The 18,672-nt window shown below is 42.0% G+C and overlaps 1 protein-coding gene across 1 annotated transcript in view; it reads right to left on the bottom strand.

Moving 5' to 3' along the window:
* Positions 1-726: 726 nt before the first annotated feature.
* The window catches only part of ENPP6 (ectonucleotide pyrophosphatase/phosphodiesterase 6), a 32,305-nt gene continuing 14,359 nt past the window's right edge, over positions 727-18,672 (bottom strand). The window contains exons 3-8 of the mRNA XM_038136248.1: positions 16,267-16,378; positions 11,923-12,064; positions 10,853-11,032; positions 8,455-8,592; positions 4,308-4,431; positions 727-3,517 (exon numbers count right to left, since the gene is read on the bottom strand). Coding sequence (XP_037992176.1) covers positions 3,294-3,517; positions 4,308-4,431; positions 8,455-8,592; positions 10,853-11,032; positions 11,923-12,064; positions 16,267-16,378 — 920 coding nt within the window. The 3' untranslated portion in view covers positions 727-3,293. The remainder of the gene's footprint in view (positions 3,518-4,307; positions 4,432-8,454; positions 8,593-10,852; positions 11,033-11,922; positions 12,065-16,266; positions 16,379-18,672) is intronic.

The following is an 18,672-nucleotide window of genomic DNA, read 5'->3' as shown; positions in this document are numbered from 1 at the left end:
AAGGTCACTGGTAAAAAGGGCTCATCTTATTTAGCTGTGAAATTGCCATTTTTGGCACTGTTACGGGAAGCTGACTGAGACTTATTCCTGTGCAGGTAGTCCCTCAGCACCTCCCTTTTCTGAGGACCCACATTCATGGAACATGAGGGGAGCATCTCTGGCAGACCTTGGCATTGCTGTTGGTTCAGAGAGAGTCCTACTGCGAATTAAAGGACTTGTTGGCATACCTGCACTGGTCCTCCTCCATCATCCACTCCCTGCTCTGTGGTCAGTTAATATAAGGAAAAGGAGATGAATTCTACTTAGTAGGCTTGGAGACTTGTTTCTATTAAATGAGTCTCTTACATGGACATTGTTGGTTTGTGGAGCTTAGAGGGGAGTAGGGCCCCCATATCCTTCAGGCCTGTAGTGTTGGTTTTTGAGGCCTTGTTGACATTTGCACCATCTCCCACTGGGAAACGGAGGCTCTGGACAGCCTGAGCCTAATGCACCCTCATACCGGGGACAATGTTCTTAATTTCTGTGCAAGCAGCTGATGTGATGGTGACACAGTAGGCTTAGAGAAGTGGGTCTGGAGAGAGAGCATCGAGGGCTCACCTCTCTTTTTAGAAGTGCAAAATGTTTTGTCACGTCCATTGCCTAGTGGGAATGACGTGTTCCTGAATGGATATTAAAAAGGTTAAATAATGAAATATATCTGGAAAAAAGGACTGCATATACAAGATACATCATCTCGTGTGATGCATTTAATGTCCTTAATTTACATGCTCACAACTTTGCCATTTCTAAACAATGTTATCATTCATCTTTCTGATAATTAATCAGCACAAGCTTCAAACACTGTTTATCACACTTTGATGCAGCAATTAGACAAGAAAGGCAAAGTGTTGAAGGGAAGATTTTGGGCTATTTTTTTCCTTCAAAAATCTTACAGTATTTACAAAGAAGTGCTTTTTCTAACACCATTTTTAGAAGTATTCACTCATTCACAATCAGTCATTGTATAAAAAAACATCATTCAGAAATAGGTTTTAAAATACACCTACTTCCATTGCATAGTATACAGAAAAACAGACGAGAGTTAAGACACTTGATTTTTGAATGAGAACGTGAATTGATTCAGAGGTATGACATTTCTGAGGAAGAAAGATGCACTTTCCAAAAAATAATGAGCTGTAGTTCTCCTGAAGCTGTAGTTCTCCTGAGCTTCTTGAAGGTCTGCCATCAAATTTTTCTTTTACAGACCAAGTATCTTTTACCATACACACAATGCTTGCATTAAGGTCAAACAAATCCTATTGCAATTGGATTTACCCTTCAGTATTTGCATGTGGACACTGACAAAAATGAGTTACACAAAGTACTCACAAGGATCAGTGTTGGTTTCATGTGTCATGGCCCATCCGTGGAACAACTCAAGGGACCCAATTTGTTATATTCAATTTCTGTTTGTATAACTGAGGAGCTGAATATACCCTTATACCTTTAGAAACATTTCTTCTGTAAGAAGACCTTGGATTCTGTTCTCTGGTAAGACTTTAAATGGCACGTTGTGGAGGGGTTAGCAGGCACTGATGGCATCTTACCCTGATGATTTTCAGACAAAACTTGGTAGTTTGGTTATCTTGTATGCTGATTTTTTTTTCTTTTTTTCTTTTTTTCTTTTTTTCTTTAAAAATGTGCTCCAGTGATTTCATTGAGCCTGGTCCATTAAAGAGCAACAGGGAACTCTGAACAATAGATGCTTGTTTTACAGCTACTGCAAATGCTTCGAAAGCACTAACTTGCTTTTTATACTCAACAGTCTAATAACAAAGCCTGATTTTTTCTATTTTTGTCCCCATTGATTTGATGGTTCACTTGAGCTTTAATAACACATTACATAAATCTTTACAGCTATTACAGAAGTCTTTTGTCAAGTTTAATTTGGTGTTTGTTTTTTTTTCCCCCCTGTGTAATCATTCACCCTTAAATGCACTGTAGCACACATACTGGGATCGTGCTTGTCTCTGGATCCAGAAGAGTAGTAAGTCCTAGAGGTTTGTTTTACATGGGGAGGGACCTCAGTCCTTCCAAAGGCAGTTGTTGCTGAGAGCTCTTGGTTCAGAGGTATATCAGATAAAGCGCTGTGCACTCCCGAAGGCACCTCTGGCAACAGCTCTATCCTCTCCTGCTGTTTAATTTAACTTTGCTGTTACAACTTTGCTTGTGCTTGATAGCCCATGGTGGAAAAAATCACCCGGATTAGCTGGGAGGGTGGGAGATCTACCAGTGTAGACCTCTGTCCCTGCTGCAGAATAAAGGAAAATGTGCTGATCACCAGGCAGAGGAATAGAGAGCAAAAGCTGATAGAAGAGCAGTAAATGTTGAAAAAACTTCAGAAATGCAATTTGGTATAAAACATCAAAATGTGATCAGATAATATTATCCTCACCAGGAAAGAGGTGGAGGTAGAGAGGCTCTCTACCTCACCAGGTAGAGAGGCTGTTAAATGCCAGGCTTCCTCATCTTATGTTCTCCTGACCCTTGTGTGTCCTGATGTCTATTCATTTTCCCACTGGCTTTGCAGTGGCGGATTTCTGTCACTTTCTTCTTTCCCAGCCTTCCTCTCCACTGTGGTCTGTGAGGAAAGCCTGGCCCTGTAAATGGGCAGAGCCAGTACTTGTGTTGGTGAAAATAAAGAAGGAAAGGCTGAGAGAAGTAGGATGCTCTCACTGCTCTCCTGCTGACCCAGCTCTCTCAGCATTATGGTCCCTCAGCAAAGCTCCTGGCTCTTTAAAGACTGTGTCTGTATAGACAGGGCTTGTCTGGCACTGTAAGGAAAAGATGGGGCTCTGCTGCTGCTGGAGCTGGAGATGAAGGGGTGAACGAGGATGAACCCAGCTACGTGCAGAGAGGTTGGTCTCCACTCCTGAACTTCTCAGTATGGCCAACCAGAGTGAGCTCCTCAGTGAAAGATGCTGGGGTGAGATGTGTTTGATGCTCAGAGATCCCCATGTGCACCCACCAGAAAACTTTGTGGACACCCAGCCAGGATTCTGCCCTCACTTGCAGTTCTGTAAATCTAGGTGAGACACCATTGTCCCTAGCTGTGTTTGGAGCAGCACAAAACCTGGCTTCATGTTAAAACCATTGTAAAATGCAGGATGGGTCAGATTCATGCCTGGTGGAGCACAATGGAGGAGTGGGGGACAGCACTCTATTAATGAAGCTATTATTCAAATGAAGAACTTTAAAAAAACAAACAGAGAAGGATGGAGTTGCTGGTGACACTGACTGACATTGTTCAGGGATCACAGTAAGGAGATCTGCCTGGCAAACAGGGAGAGCAGAGCCAGTGCCAGGACACAGCTGCTGCATGGGGGCAGTGGTGCCAAGGGGGCTGTGTTCCGGAGCATGCACTCCACCCTGGACCAGGAGCCATTGTTGGGCAGTGGCTGTACTCCTGCCAGGCTGCACATGATGTTGTAAACATCCACAGATCTGATGGGAGGCGCTCGGTAGTTGGATCGGAAATCTGCAGGCAAAAGAGAGGAGATGGCATCATGTAACCCTGGAATGTGGGGTGCTGTTGGGCAAGGGCTCCTTTGCCTTTCTTGGGACTTACCCACCAGGCTGGGATGTGGCATGCTATACAATTTAGAGCATAGCTCAGCAAAAACATTAATTTAAACAATTTGATTAATTATTTTTACTTCTAGATCAATTTTATTCTAAAAACTAAAAAAGCCCTGAACTTTTAAGTACAGGAGCTACTTTACTGCTTGTGCTTGATAGACGTAATAGCCTGACATAATTGTATTGCATATTCTGCTTTCACTGGTGCAATATAAATAGCCTGGTGCTCTGCATGGTGCTCTGCCCTATTTGAAGGGCCTGATGAAGTAGAAACCCGGAGTTACGTGTCTGCCCATCAGACACGTGGCTGAGGTATGCTGCAACCTTCCCAAAGAAAGTGCCCTGCTGTAGCGAGTCTGAATTCTCAGATGAAAGCAGGATTCATGTGTTTCAAAAAGAATTGAAAGTTTAGGCCAAAAATTAGGAAAACAGGGGAAAGAATAGTAACTGCACTAGGACATCAGAGAGAGGCTGAGCAAATCCCTTCACATCTCTCTGCCCTGTTTCTTCAGCTATAAAATAGATGCAGTGCAACAAACCCTCCATAGTGAGGAAATCCTGCCATCTATTTGTTATTTTTGGGTGTCGCAGAGTGCTACATCGGTGTCCCAATGTGCCAGGGGCTGCAGGGATGCAGGGGTGAGGACCATGGGGCTGCAGGGGAGGTGGAAGGGATGGTGGCACTGTACCTGGTCCATACGCGAGGAAGAAGCCTCTCATGTCCATGAGCTCATTGTCGTAGCCATGCCAGCCATTCTGCCAGGCCTCCTTCCTCCCCGTCCCGTTCTCCCAGTAGGGCAGCTTGTCCCTGCTCTAGGTGACAACAGCAGAGCATGGTTAGTGCCTGCCTGCTGGGCTGTGCTGGGGCACTGTGGGGTGCCATGTTGTGTCTCCATGTGCTGTACCACCCCTTCAGGCCCGACATTGCTGTGACCTGCACAGGAGCTCATGCCCAGAAGGGGTGACCTCTCCTCACAGGCTTTGCTGTCTCAGTGAGTAACCACCTCCTCCTCCGCAGGAAGGGGAAGACAGCTCATGTAGATTTCTGTCACAAGCACAAAGTACCACAGTCATATGTGACTTGTGTAAGGAAGGTGCTGTCCCTCTCCCCATGCCTGCAGCACTGCTCTCCCACCAGCACCCTGCACTTCTGTGGGTTTACTGGGGTGTTGTTCTGTCCCACGTGCCATTTACACCTTAAAAAAAAAGTAATTTTTTTTCTGCATTTGACTATTCAGCCTAATAATAACAAATATCCCCCCTACTAGATATTTTCTAATTATTATTTCTTCTCCCTACTTTTTTTTGTATTAAAGCAATGAAGTTTGTTTCAGGGAACACTGGCTCTGACCTGAGACAGTCCCACTCTCTGTGGCATATGCTCTGTTTTATTTCCTTGCTCAGTGGATCTATGCTTTATTAATTTGTCATTATAAATCTTGTTCTTCCTAGCCCATACTGCACTTAAGATGTACTTTTAAATTCCTTCCTTACTTTCTTCTGCTTTGTGTTAACAGCTCTTACTTACAAAAGTGCCACATCTGCCAGAGCAGCAGTCCCTAGGGGCTTATCAAATGTTGGACCAACCTGTCCGTGAGTTTCTCCTGTCCCATGCTCCTTAGGGATAGCAGCAGACAGATGTGGCACTCCATATTACCCCAAAACTGTGGCAGGAATTTCACTTAAACAAAAAACATCAACTGACCGTTCATCAGACCCATGACACTAATTTCTCTGATAATTACAGAGAAGGAGCTGCACAGTCCTCTAGAGTGTCCAGGTCTAGCCTTCACACTCAGACACAGAAGGACAGAGATGCCCCAAAAGAGTTTCCCACATTCCCACTTTGGGCAAGTGCTGCAGCTCCTGCAGATGATGATGCAGATGAAGTGAGGATCCCTTTCCTTTCACAAACATTTATTTTGTCTGATTTTTATCTTCTTCCTTAAGAAAGAAAATTGACTGTGCACTGAGGACAGCAGTAGTGATGACTGAGAGGTGTAGCTCTTCCAAATATTTTTCAGGGAGCCCCCTGTTTCTTCATATGTAATACTCGGCTGATGTTCCAGATAATTCCAGAATACTACAGAATGGGTCAGGTTAGAAGAGATCACAGTAGATCATCTGGTCCAATCTCCCTGCTCAAGCAGGGTTGTCCTAGATCACATTGCACAGGATTGCATCCAGACAGTTCTTGAACATCTCCAGTGAGAGATGTTCACAGCTTCTCTGGGTAATCTGTTGCAGATGTCCTGCCCCAAGGTATTCCCCTTCTCAGAGCAAGCCAAGGAGAAAATCAGCTCCTTCTCCTCTTCCTGCCATAGCCCCTCCTTATGCTGTAGCTTCCTGTGATTCCTGGCGATTAAGTGAGTTGCTCGCCATCAGGCAACCTGCACAGCATTTGCCAGCATCAGCTTCACACAAGGGAAGTCACATTTAAATTTCTGGTGGTTCTTTGGCAGCATCATGACATTACCATACCTACACCCCTCCATGGTCCTAGCAGATGTCCTGGACACAGCTGCTTCCCCAGAAATACCAAATGCAGGAGGAGATAGTGTGCTTTGCATAACCCACCCAGACACCAGGAGACACTTACTCGCAACAGAATGTGCAGTCAAAGGCACAGTTATTGCCATCATTTTTGGTGCCAGTTGAGTCAGAAAACATACTATGAACTTTCATAACTGCAGCTGAAGTGAGAGCTCATGAAATGGAACCCCTAATGGCAGTAGCTTGAGGGACAGGGCTGTGCAAGCATCCCAGCACTGCCCTTCTGGAGCATCAGGCTCTGCCTTACAGCAAACCCCAAAAACTCCTGGGGCTTCTTTGGGGCCAGGACATTGGCAGCACACTAGTGTGCCTGCCTGGCAAGTCCAAATGGGATGGAGAACTCATCCAAGATGTAATTTTTCATACTCAGACTAAGCCTGGCTAGCAATCCTTGTCAGAGATGAAACAGGCTTATCTGAGACTGTGGACAATGGACTTTGCCTGCATGTGCATGTTTAGAAAATGTGCTGCAATTGATCTCTAAATGCTAGGAAAGTACACTGGGATGGGTACAGAGTGAGCATGCAGCCCTGAGGACTAACACCTTTGTTGTACACAGGAGAGCAGCTGGGGGATCTTATGCCCAAAGGATGGGGACCACTCACTCGTGTGAAGGGAACAAGGTCATATGAGCAGATCAGCTTTGATACAGCACGAAATCCTTCCTCATCCTGCTTTAACCAAAACACAATTGGGCTTCAGTTCCTATGCTCTGTGATGAGGAAAACAACTTTCCAAATACACCCCCTTTGTCTCTTTCAAAAACCACCACCACCACCAAAATCCCCTTTTTCAAACAGCTTTTAGCTACCTCTAGCTAACAGAGAGTTAAAAAACCCTGGGAGCATGACAGGGAAGAACTGCACATCCTCTCTTCAGTAGTTTGGGCAGGAAGTATAATAGAAGGCTCAATAATTTCTTTAAAAATATGACAGGAAACTTTCATTTTCATATCCCATTCACAGATAATGAAAATGTACCGAAGAGAAGGAAAATCTGACAGCATTAATGAGAGGACATTCTTGAAAATCAGAAACAACGGGAAGGAATGGGCAGAGAGACAGAAATAATTATCATAGCAGCAGTGTTTGCTGCACTGTTATTAAGGTTTGTCAGACTTTCAATGATTTTTAAGTGCTTTTTTATTTTCTAAAGAATATGTAAAAACATTCTATTTTGAACTTTTGTACGAGAGTTTAGTTGTATTTTTTAAAAATAATTTCTGAGAAAATTATTCAGATTCCTACTTTACCTGTCTAAATCTTAACTCTGGCTTTTTATACTTTTTTTTTTTTTAAATCAGAAATGTGGTACTCATCCAGCTGTATTCAAAAGCCATCAGGTTTTTTTTAGAGGTACTTTTTTATTCAGCTGTAGAAACTATTATGCTGAGTTCATGTTGGCTAGTGAGAAATGTTGTAGTGTGGACTGAGCAAAGCTTGGTGAGCAGTAGCTCTGAGGGCCGTGAAAGATGCACAGCTGAGTTACAATAGCCTGCAAGGCAATGAAGTGCACCCACTATGCTGGGACACGAAAGAAACTCGGGACTCCGTGGTTCTGTTGCCAACGTATTGACTTCATGTATGGCCTTGGGCAAATCATTTAATACCACTGCTCAGTTTACCTCCTTAGAAGATACACAGCTGTCTCACCCTCCGAGCTGTGCTGAGCTGCAATTAGTATCTGTAATGTGGAGGTGCCCAGTAGTGACACAAGGACAAAGTAACAACAACAATTCATAGTAAGAAAATAAGTTAGTATGAAAAATCTCTTCATGTCTGGGTTCTCTGCTTAACAAGTTCCCAGGTTTTCAGTGTGTGCACTGGGAATCTCTGAGGAGTAAATCTCCAGACTAACCCTTTTGAGACTGGTGGGCTTGGGAGAAATGGGGCATTTTTAGGACAGTCTGATGGGAGGAAAGCCAGGCAGAAGGAAAAATTGCCACAAGGTACTGCTGAATGGAGGGATAATAAGGACTTGAAATGCAAGTACTCTTTCTGTGCTTGAAATGAAGGTCGATGGCAAGGGGGGGAAGAAGAGTAAGGCAACAAAACTGGAATGTGAAATACAAGAACGACTGCTTTATAACAACAGAGAAAAAAGAGGCATCTTGACTATTTAACTGTCTGCCTTGAGGATAGCTGCAATACCTTTAAGGTCTTTTAAGCACATGGCGGAATTTGACATTAGTTTTGTAGTCAGCCCATTGACTTTAACTCAGTGATTAGCAATATAATGCACCTTTTCACACTCTTGGCTAAGTATTTTGCTTCTATACTTTACCTCTACTATGAACCATCCTTCTTCAGCCACAAGAGTTAGTGGAGACACAAATTTTCCTTTTTTGTAGAAAAACCTGTTTGGAATATCCTGTATGTTATAAACATCCATGTGTTCCACAGCTTTCAATTTTTGATATATCTGCAAAACAAATGAATGTTAGGACACCATATGGCTGTAAAGATCATAAATACACTAATGGGTAGGTGGAAACACCTGGATTTGCAGAATGGCTAATCCCCTGTAATGGCTAATCATCAGCACATTCACACCAGGACTTTGCCTGTCCGAAGATCATGGCTGGACAAAACCTGCCTGTGTGGTTTAGGAGATTCTAAAAGCGCGGATCATAAACACATAGGAATGCATGAATTCATGTATTATGTGTATTTATAATACACATGTTCACAAATGTATACATGTGAGTGTACCAGCCTACAGAAACAGACCAGGAGAAACCACACCTCCACAGGAGGCTGTGAGTGAAGTGGTGAGACGCTCAAAGGCACCACGTGGACTGTGTACAGGTATGGAAAAGCAATAACATCTTTAGCATCTGCCACTCATTCCCTCTTTGTGCTCTTGAGTGGAGAATGAATGTCACCTCACCTGTGTTTCTTGCACTTACCTAGTCAATCACTATCAAGGGACTGACAGTGCTCAGTTATCTGCTTTGTTAGTTATCTGATGTGAGATTAATTAGCCAAAGCCTGCAGCTTTGAATCTGCACAATGCCATGCAAGTGGTTTATTAATATTAATTATACTGTCTGGAATATAATCACGCAAATGTCATTACACCATAAATTATTCAGAAAATAGATTTTAAATGCCTGGAAATGATGTTCATATGCCAAAGAGAACACAGCTATTGGAGCCCCCAGACTCTATATTGTTCTTTAACAAGTTAAATATAAATAATCTTCAGGAACAAATAGCTCAATTTTTCAAAGAATGAAAGGTTCTTCACTAGCCTTTCAGCTAAGTCACCCTTGTGTGTATATGTGTGCCAGATATGTGCACTGATGTGCAGTGACTACAAGAACAGCCCCAGGGTGTGATGGCACAATTCCTCCCACCGTGACTGGGGCTAGAGAGTGGTCACCAGTACTTCTGGTGCTTTGAAATGGGGTAATTCTTAGAAATTATTACCACTATGTTATAATACACTTCAACTCATAAACATAGCTCTTTAAAATTCATTAGAAAGAAAGAATCTAGTTGTTGGGAAACTGAAAATCAACTTTATTTTGCTTAAAAAAGCAGCCCTCCAGTAAGAAATCCTAAGAAGAAATGAAGGAAGGAAACAAAACCATAGTATAAGGCATTGTACTTTATTCTCCTTAGGAATATTATTAGGCTGTTTAACAAGAGAGAAGCATGAAGAGCTTTGTTGGATGAAACTCCATGGCTGTGTGAAGTTGCAACTTGCCCTTGTTTGAAGGTCTGGCCTACAAACACAGGGAGCTCTGGGTTAAGCATATCAATGCTGTGATCCCCTGTGATGCACTTGCGAATGAATTGTTCATGCATGCTTCTGAGACAACTTTCAGTTCTGGCACTAATTTGAAATGTTCACAATATCACAGACACACAATTCCTGAAGAGACCATTTGGGTGCAAAAAAAAATTTAAAAAATTGCACAGGCTACAATATACTGCAACTGGATAAAACATAATGTAGAAACTGTTTGCCTGGGAAACAGCTTGCTCATTTTGTACATCCACTCATCTGTATTCTGAGGACAGTAGTAATGATTTCTCATGCATTGGTTTCGGGTTAAACTATAATGTACTTGTCTACTAGTCAGAGAAATTACATTTTCATTCTTTTCAAGTGATTTTCAAATCTCTATTGTTTTAATTTATCCCTCAAAACCCTGAAGTTATAGCATTGAGCTTTTATGGTTGACTCAATCCAACATCAAAAATTCCTCCAAGGACAATATTGTAAAAACATATTTTTTGCAATTCTGGTCTAATGGAGTTGGTTCCTCAGTTGGAGTTTACTGGAATATGAATGCCTGAACCTGCTTCAGATGATTTGAACATCCTAGCTAGAGTGTCAATAAATTGACTAATATATATAAAATCCTAAAAGTGAATTTTGAACGAAAATATTTTAGCTATTTATCAGAAGCTAATTAGGGGTGGGGTTTAAAAGCACATGTCCTTGCCATGTAACAGTGAAAGTTCATGCTTTTTAATTTGCCTGGTGTGACTTTCCTTCGAAAACCAGCATCACAAGGATGTCACAGGATCCAAGTCTGACTCCTGATAAGAGCTGATTTTTGCACACATCTCTGAGAGCAGTATTTGGATGTTAAGAGAAAACAGAAGACACAACTGGCATAAAAACTGAGAACACACAAAACTGAGGGGTACAACTAGGCTGCACTCACCTCTGCATGCTTCTCTGGAGTAGGCCAGAGGCTCACAACAGGACCTCGGTCTTTCATTTGTATAGTATCACTCATATTGATATAGTTTTTCAGCTCAATCACTTTATCTGCCCAAGAGATGTCTGTCATCCCATGATCAGAGAAGAGGAGGACGTTGATATCATTCTGAAGGCCTTTGCTCTGTGGAGAAAGTGCATGACAACTTTTAGGGCCATGTAAGAGCTTGGTGCTGTCGGTGCCTGCTGGAAAATGTAAATCACCTTCTGACCTCCACTGTTTCTGTGGAAGTTAACCAGAAGGATCATGTCCATCAATGTCCTGCAATGTGCTTTGCCACCACCCATAATGGTGGACATCCACTTTTACTTGCTGCTCTGGAAGAGTCTGAGAGGTGAGCACCAGAGTTTTTCCAAAACAAGTCCACGCAGCAATTTTGCCCTACCACTTGTGGAAGGGGTGTTTCTCTCTTTCCCTCCCAAACATGAGCTCTTAGCATTAGAGCTTTTAATATTTAGTGAAATTGAAGACGCATATTCCTTTCTTCACTGAAATACATAAAAACTCCAACATGCATTTATCATTGTCAGAAATATTCATAGAATTGCCATTTATCCAAAAGATTTTCTCGCTGCAAAATCATTTCAATAATGCTTTATTAAAACCAAGTTTACAGTACAGAGTTCTGAATGCTGTCATAAAAACCAATATAAAAATTAATCGTCTGATTCCACAAACCGTAGGAAACACAGTTTTGATTCCTTTACCTACAATGAAGTTCAGCTGGCAACACAAGTCATAAACAGAGCAACATGTATATTGGTTTGTGGCTTCCTGGGGCTACTGGTACAAATCCACCAGGAGGGTTATAATGCCATCAATGAAAATAATAATCAGGGTAATGGTGCCTTGACTTCCACATGAACTCAGTAGCCTGTTTTTCAGGAAAGAAAAAATTACAGCCACTGCATTCAGTTAGAGGTGTTAAATAGGCTCTCGGCAGTGCCACAAAGACCGGTTTTAAAAGCCCTGTCCAAAGGCACCCAGTAGCCGGGTTTATGGATTCCACTCACCTTGATGAGTGAGATCATGTTGCTCAAGGCTTTGTCCACTTCCTTCAAAGCGTTCTTGCGCTGCTGGGACGAAGGGCCGTAGTGATGGCCTTCCACGTCAATGCGCTCGTAGTACACTGCGGCCATCTCGGCGCTGTTGTTGCTGGGTGTGGGAGAGAGGGCAAGGAGTGAAAGGCTGACACACATGGAGACCTCCTAGCTGCTGTCATTGTTTTCTTCACAAACATAGAGCCACAAAACCCCGTTTTCTGCTTCCAGCCTGTGCTGTCCTACCACCTATTTCACTGCTGGGCTCATTAATCACAGCCAGTCTCCTGAGTTTGCCTGAGACTCCCATCAGAGGCAGCAGGTGGAAACTGCCATGTGCAGGCTGGCCTGGCAGTCCTCTCCTAACCTCTTTGAATTACGAAGGCAGCTTTCCTTTTAACAACAAAGAAATTCCGATTTCTGTGCTGAATGCCCCTATTAAAAGGATTATGGGAATTACCAGTCAAATGTGCTTTAATTAAAGTTTGGCACTTCTGGCTTTCTCCTGTGTGAGGTCTTCCAAACCTCTGAGGTCAACTCAGGATGTGCTCTGCCTTACAAAATACCAAGCAGTATGAACTGGGATGAGATTTTAGAAGGGGGTTTTATTCAGGAACATGAGCAAGGAAAACTGAGTTAATCTGAGAATTGCACAAGTTTAACTGATCGCACTTTTCTGCACTGATTGCTCTCAGCCTCATTAGTGGGGATAGCACACACATCAGTGCTTAATTTCATTTTCATGACCACTTTACTGTTCACTGTAAACCTCCTAGAGAGAAGCTGTGTAGATAAAATCACAAACCTATACTCCTGAACCCAAACCCAGTCTTTTTGTGCTGTACTTAATGTATGGCAGAGCATGCCATCCATATTACATGCTCTCATCCATATGAAGATCCCTACAGAAAGACTTGTTAATCCAGCAGCTCTGATTAAAGACGCCTGGGTAGTCTGGTGTAATGAGTGGGACAGAAGAGGCAAAATCAGAGATGAGGGACTGAGTGAATGAATTAGGGTCTGTCATTTGCATTTCTCAGTTTGTAGAAGGCCTCAGAGGAGCAGCCCTGTGAGAAGTCAAAGACGTCTGCTAGGGTGGGAATTTCTCTACTGCTGGCCCTGCAGAACAGTGTTGTTCCTCACTCTTCAAGATTTTAAAATAATTTAAATGAAGCAGCGCTCCTCTCTCCCCAATTTCATTTTAAGCATTACTTTCCATCTGTATTAGGCATAAATTAATTTCTAAAATTTAACCCTGTAATTTCTGTATTGCGTACACAGTCATTAAACCTATTGAAATAGTTCTCTTCTACTGCAGTACCTGTATTATAAGCTACTTAAACTAATTTACGTCTTCTCACCTGTAAGTAAATTATAATTTTGACCAAGATAGAAGCTAAGAAAGAGATTTATTGCATAAAGCAAGTGATCTCATTTAGGCTGTGGTAAGATTTCTCTGTGAGGGCTCAGTGCTGTAAGGAAGAATATTTAATTACTTCAATGGGACAAGCTCCAGTAATACAGCATGCTTAGGAGTTTGCAGAATTTGGTACAGCATGTCTGGGGCTTGACCTTGTTTCCATTTTTGCCTGTTTTTCTATGGAAAAAAGGGGTTTTCTAAATTTTCTAAGAAAACCCTTATCATGGCTTGCATGGGAGAAGTATTCTGTCTTTAGTCAGAAGTATTCTGTTAGTCCTGTCTCCTTCCTCACCAGTAACTTTCCAAATAAAAGACTTAGAAAAGAATGCTGAAGAAAGCTAGACAGCATTGATGGCAACACCAAAAAGTATTTTATATTCTACCACACACTTTGCAAGTACAATGCAGACCCCATGACACCTCTCCAGGAAGGTAGATAGATTACAACAGCCCCTAAGTTACAGTTGTTGAAAAGATTCAAAAGAGGTTTTAGTTTCACCTGCCAAAAACAGATGCTTGACTTTGTTTTGAATATTCTTGGTCCAAATAGTGGTCTTGAAGCACCTGTTTGAAAAGACTGGAGAATATTGCTGAAGGATGATTTCCTTTGGTTGCAAGAGAAGCTCAGTGGCTCCCTGATGAGTTAGGTACTTCTCTACCCTGGAGTCCCTGCAAGGTTTGCTAATGGTGGGAGCCCAAGTGCAGTTCTTTAACTACTAATACCTGCCATTAGAGCTACTGAGCAAGGCAACAGACTGCCCCTGCCACAGGCTGTTTTCTCCCATATAGCTAAGGACAGTCTCAGCTTAATGGGCTTCTCCAATTACCTAGGGTGTGGAAAGGAAACACACTGCATTTGCCAGCCTTTGAACAGCTTCAAAAGTCAAAAGCACTTGTGAAAGATATAGATGACAAGCTGAAGACTCTTCTACTGGAGATGCTAAATCCTGCTAAATGAATATGACTACAATAAAAGCATTTCAGAGGCTTTACTTCTTATGGGCTGGCACAGCAGCATGGAACTTCTTCTAATTCTTAAAGAAATAAACAAAGAGGATGGATGAGAGAAAGAATAAGGAAAACCTACCAGATTTTTAATCTGGTCATTCTTATCCTCCCTTCTTACTTTAAGTCCCTACAGTATTTACACCCAGACCTGATTATTAATTTTATGTAAGATCATTCATTTTTCCTCTTTCCCACCTTGTTGGATACAGGGCACTTAGTTTAAAGGAAAATAACTCAGGAAGAAATCCACCAGGGATAGTGTGTAAACAGGCACCAGCGACAGGACCTCCTGATGCATGGGGATGATCTGTAGGATTTGGGCACTACAGAAGACTGTAGCTGTTATTTATGACATCTTGGTGGCAGGGATTTACACTTTTCTTGCAATCACCAGCTTTCACCTCTTACAAGTTGTTCCACCAACACTGTTGTGTCCCTTTCCTTTTCCACCACAGACAGCAACAGGCAGCCTTGTGGCTTGGACAGAATTAGCTATAGAAATTCTCCAGCTACCCAAAATAACAGCTTGAAGGGCAGGTACTTTTAACAGTTTGTGCCTCATTTTTAACCATGTTCACAATTACAGAGCTGAAAAACAGAACTGAGCATCCTTATACACTATGCTTAACAGAAACCAGGCAAGAAGCTTCAAGTATATCTTGACCCATCCCAAAATGATACCAGACCAAAAATCTCTCTACATTAATTCTGGGTTTCCACCAGAAGTCAGAGCTGATGTCTGTATTACATCTTCCATTCCTTTTTTTAATCACTGAACTAAAAGCATTGCAAAAGTTCCAGAAAGCCTCCTATGACACATATGGCTTCCTCATGTCACATGCAGGTAACTTTCTTTAAATCTAAGCTAAATAATTTCAGGATAAAACCTCTCACATGGTCTCAGAAACCTTCTGTCTAAGCCCATGCTCCAAACAACACTTACTTGTGAGCATCTGTGCGGCAGGACCCAGTGTGCAACTGGGAGCAACTTCCCCAACAGAACTCTTCTAATCTTGGAGCCTTTATTTCAAGAATAATCAACACTCAGCACCTGAATTCAAAACTTTTTGGGTTGAAATTGCTATGGCAGTTGCAAGTCTTGAAATACAAGGGTTTCCTAGGATTGGATTAATTATGGAACCAACAAGGCTTTAAAAGGAGGAGCTTAGTTATAGCCCAAGTAAGGCATTGGTGCTGCATGTGATGGTGACTTCCCTGATTTTACACCCTATATGGAATTGTCTCTTGTAAATGTTTGGATGAGAGATAGTGGAACTTGAAAGCTGGGTCCGAAGCATATATTTTTCCTAGGAGTTGTCTTGAGAGATATATTCCCATCAGTTGGACTATATGGCTGTTGTAGGTCCCTTCCAACAGAACTCTTTTCTTCTATTCTATTTTATTCTATTCTATTCTATTCTATTCCCATATTTGCACAAAATTAATGCCCTCTCCAAAAATATTTGGCTTGAGATGTTCTAAAATGAAGAAAAAGCCAAAGCATCAGTCTCATAAACAAGTGACTGGAGCTGAATTTCAGAATTTCCAAATTCCGTCTCTAAATACAAGCATTTCAAAGCCTTTTCTTGCAGGAACAGACATGCACAGGCTCATCCTGAAGTTGTTTGAAGCAGCAAATTACAAGCAATTAAGTCAGGATGTCTCCTCCTTGTTGCAGCCTACACAGAAACAGAGAAGCACATCTTTCCCTCCACTCTTAATGTAAGGGCCTATTTCTGTTACGGTGTTGTTTCTATGATGATACTATAAAGCACTCTCAGCCCTCATCTTCCTACCTGGAAGCTCATCCTGAAAATTTCCCTGATAGTAAATCCAAAGATTTGTCCTAGAGAGAGGAAACCCCACAGTGCAAAAATCTAGTGACATACCACAGAGACTCGAGGGCATCACTGATGGCGTCTGCGAAGTTTTTGTCTGTTGGGACACTGAAGTACTCGCGGCAGTAACTTGGTCTGACTCCAAGGATTTCCACCTCGCAACCTATGAGCAAAAAATGTGGTAAGCTCTGCTATTTCACCTTGCTCACAGACCTCACACCCTGGTGTCCAAGTTCAGGTCCGTAAATTCCCTGTGACATTACTTACCTTATGCCTTTCCTGCAGGAAACCATGTGGTTGGCGAGAGAGAAGGGGAGAGAGGTTGGTTTGACAAGTGCTTGTAGCAAACTGTACATTGGACTTTTTTATTTCCCTCTCTAAAAGGAAGGTCTCTGTGTGACCTGCCCACAATAAAATGCTTGATTCCCTCGTGGTAGACCATTTCCACCTAAATCACCAGCTTGTTTATATTTTAACTTCTGTGGCCATATAGCCTCATTTCCAGGCTTCCAACATAATAGATTTAGATATTGTTCTCTGAAACTTCAGCAAATACTTTCCAGTTAGACACACTGTATCTTACGTAGCAATATCCTCTATAAACTGTATTTTATGATGTGATACTGGCTCTCCACTATTATATCCGTTTCCCAGGAGGTCTTATTAAAACAGTGTAAACCAATTAACTCTCTTGGTAACTTGCAGCCTTTCTTGCAAAATAAAGTCTGTTTTGTGGCCTAAAAATTTATGGCAACAAATCCTACAGGAGAACATGGCCCTGAACATAGAAAAACATGTTTTTGTGAGGTTTCTTTGCCCTTTTGCTCTCCAGTTACTATGCTGCTGAATCATATTAATATTTAAAAGAAGTATGCTTCCAGAAACACTGGATTAATGCAAATTATCATTCCAGAACCCCAGAGTCTTCTCATCACAGTTAGGCATTTTCTGATGTATTCAGAAACACATCAGGAAACACGGGTCACAAGGAGGAATCAAAAGAAAAAAAAAATCATTTTTTGCAAAATGGCCTCTGTATACAGCAACACAGTCTGGTCAAAAAGGCAACTCTAAGGCAAAGCCTGAATCTGTACATCTGGGTCCCTTTGCTTCCCCTTTGGGAGGAAAGTGAAATGCATTAAGGACTGTCATATGTTGACTTGTTGCTTGGGGTGTGAGAAGGAGGTATAAGTACAGAGAGGGCCCTAGAGCAAGCAGAGCTACTATCAGAAGAGATTTACAGTGGTTTGCTTACTGGGACACTCAATAAAGAGAATCTGTCAGTCTTGTATTTCAGGTCCCATGAGCTCACATCACTCAGGTGCAGTACTGGGACGTAGGGAAAAGCACACCGCTTGCAGGCCAAGCTGGCTAAGAGTCTTTGGACATGATAGTTCAGGAATACCATGAAAAATTAGAAAAACTTAAGTGTTTATGCTTAGGAAATTTTTAAAACCTTCAGTGATTTGCAGAAAGCCAGATAAGTCAGATGGCAATTATCCTTTCCAAAAGTTATAGGGCCATAGCACACATGACAGACTCAGTCTCTTTGCCTGTGGTAGCAGCTGCCAGGTCCCCACATGCTTTGTGTGTTTCAAGGGACCCCATCTGTTATGATTAATTAATTATTTGCAATAATAGACATCAAATGTAGCCAACTGATTTACTTTCCTGTAAAAACACATTTGCCTACTCTTGAAGCTATATCCAATTTTTATTTCTATTAAAATTGTGGGATGGTGCTTACTTTTCATTCTTCCCCTGTTGCCCCAAACATATGATTTAATATCCCACTTTCTGCATGAAAGTACCTCAGTGTTCATCTCTCCCCCGTGATCCACCATGACAGTTGTCTGCAGCCTGGAGAGACAGCCAGCCCATTATGTGACAATAACTGACTGTCTAGATCACCCCACAATAAAACTCCTATACATCCGCACACAGAATCCCCAAGAAATTGCACTGTGCACCAGAGATGGGTCCAAGCTGATACTTAACCAAATAATCAGAAAAATGAGAAAAATGTATTCCATGAATGCCTAAAGTCATACCCAGGAAGTCCCCTTCCCTGAGGACACAGAGATCCAGTCTTTTGTAGGATGTCCTGAGTGCTACCAGCAGCAAAACAAGGGCTACCTCAGATGCTAGAGGTGATGCAGTTGTCCTCTATGGGCTTTGCAAGAATTTCAGGACTGAACTGGAACTTTGGAGCCAATTTCGTCTGGCTAAAGATTGTTTCCAAAACCAGGCAAGAAGTCAAGAATGCATTTGGAAAGTCATTAGAAATACCTTGTGTTTAACTTCAGCCGGATAACTGCTCATAGCCAGTGACTAATATGATCATTTTGCTTCTCTTTTCTTCAGATACTGACATCAGATAGTAATTTTCTCAAATAACTTTCCTCAGAATTACTCATGAGATAATTTTAACTGGGAGCATTAACCTCTTGAGGATCT

The sequence above is a fragment of the Motacilla alba genome, chromosome 4, assembly GCF_015832195.1.
Source record: "Motacilla alba alba isolate MOTALB_02 chromosome 4, Motacilla_alba_V1.0_pri, whole genome shotgun sequence".
Lineage (NCBI taxonomy): Eukaryota > Metazoa > Chordata > Aves > Passeriformes > Motacillidae > Motacilla > Motacilla alba.
Note: the sequence above shows the minus strand (reverse complement) of the source record. Positions and strands in the feature narration are given on the sequence as shown.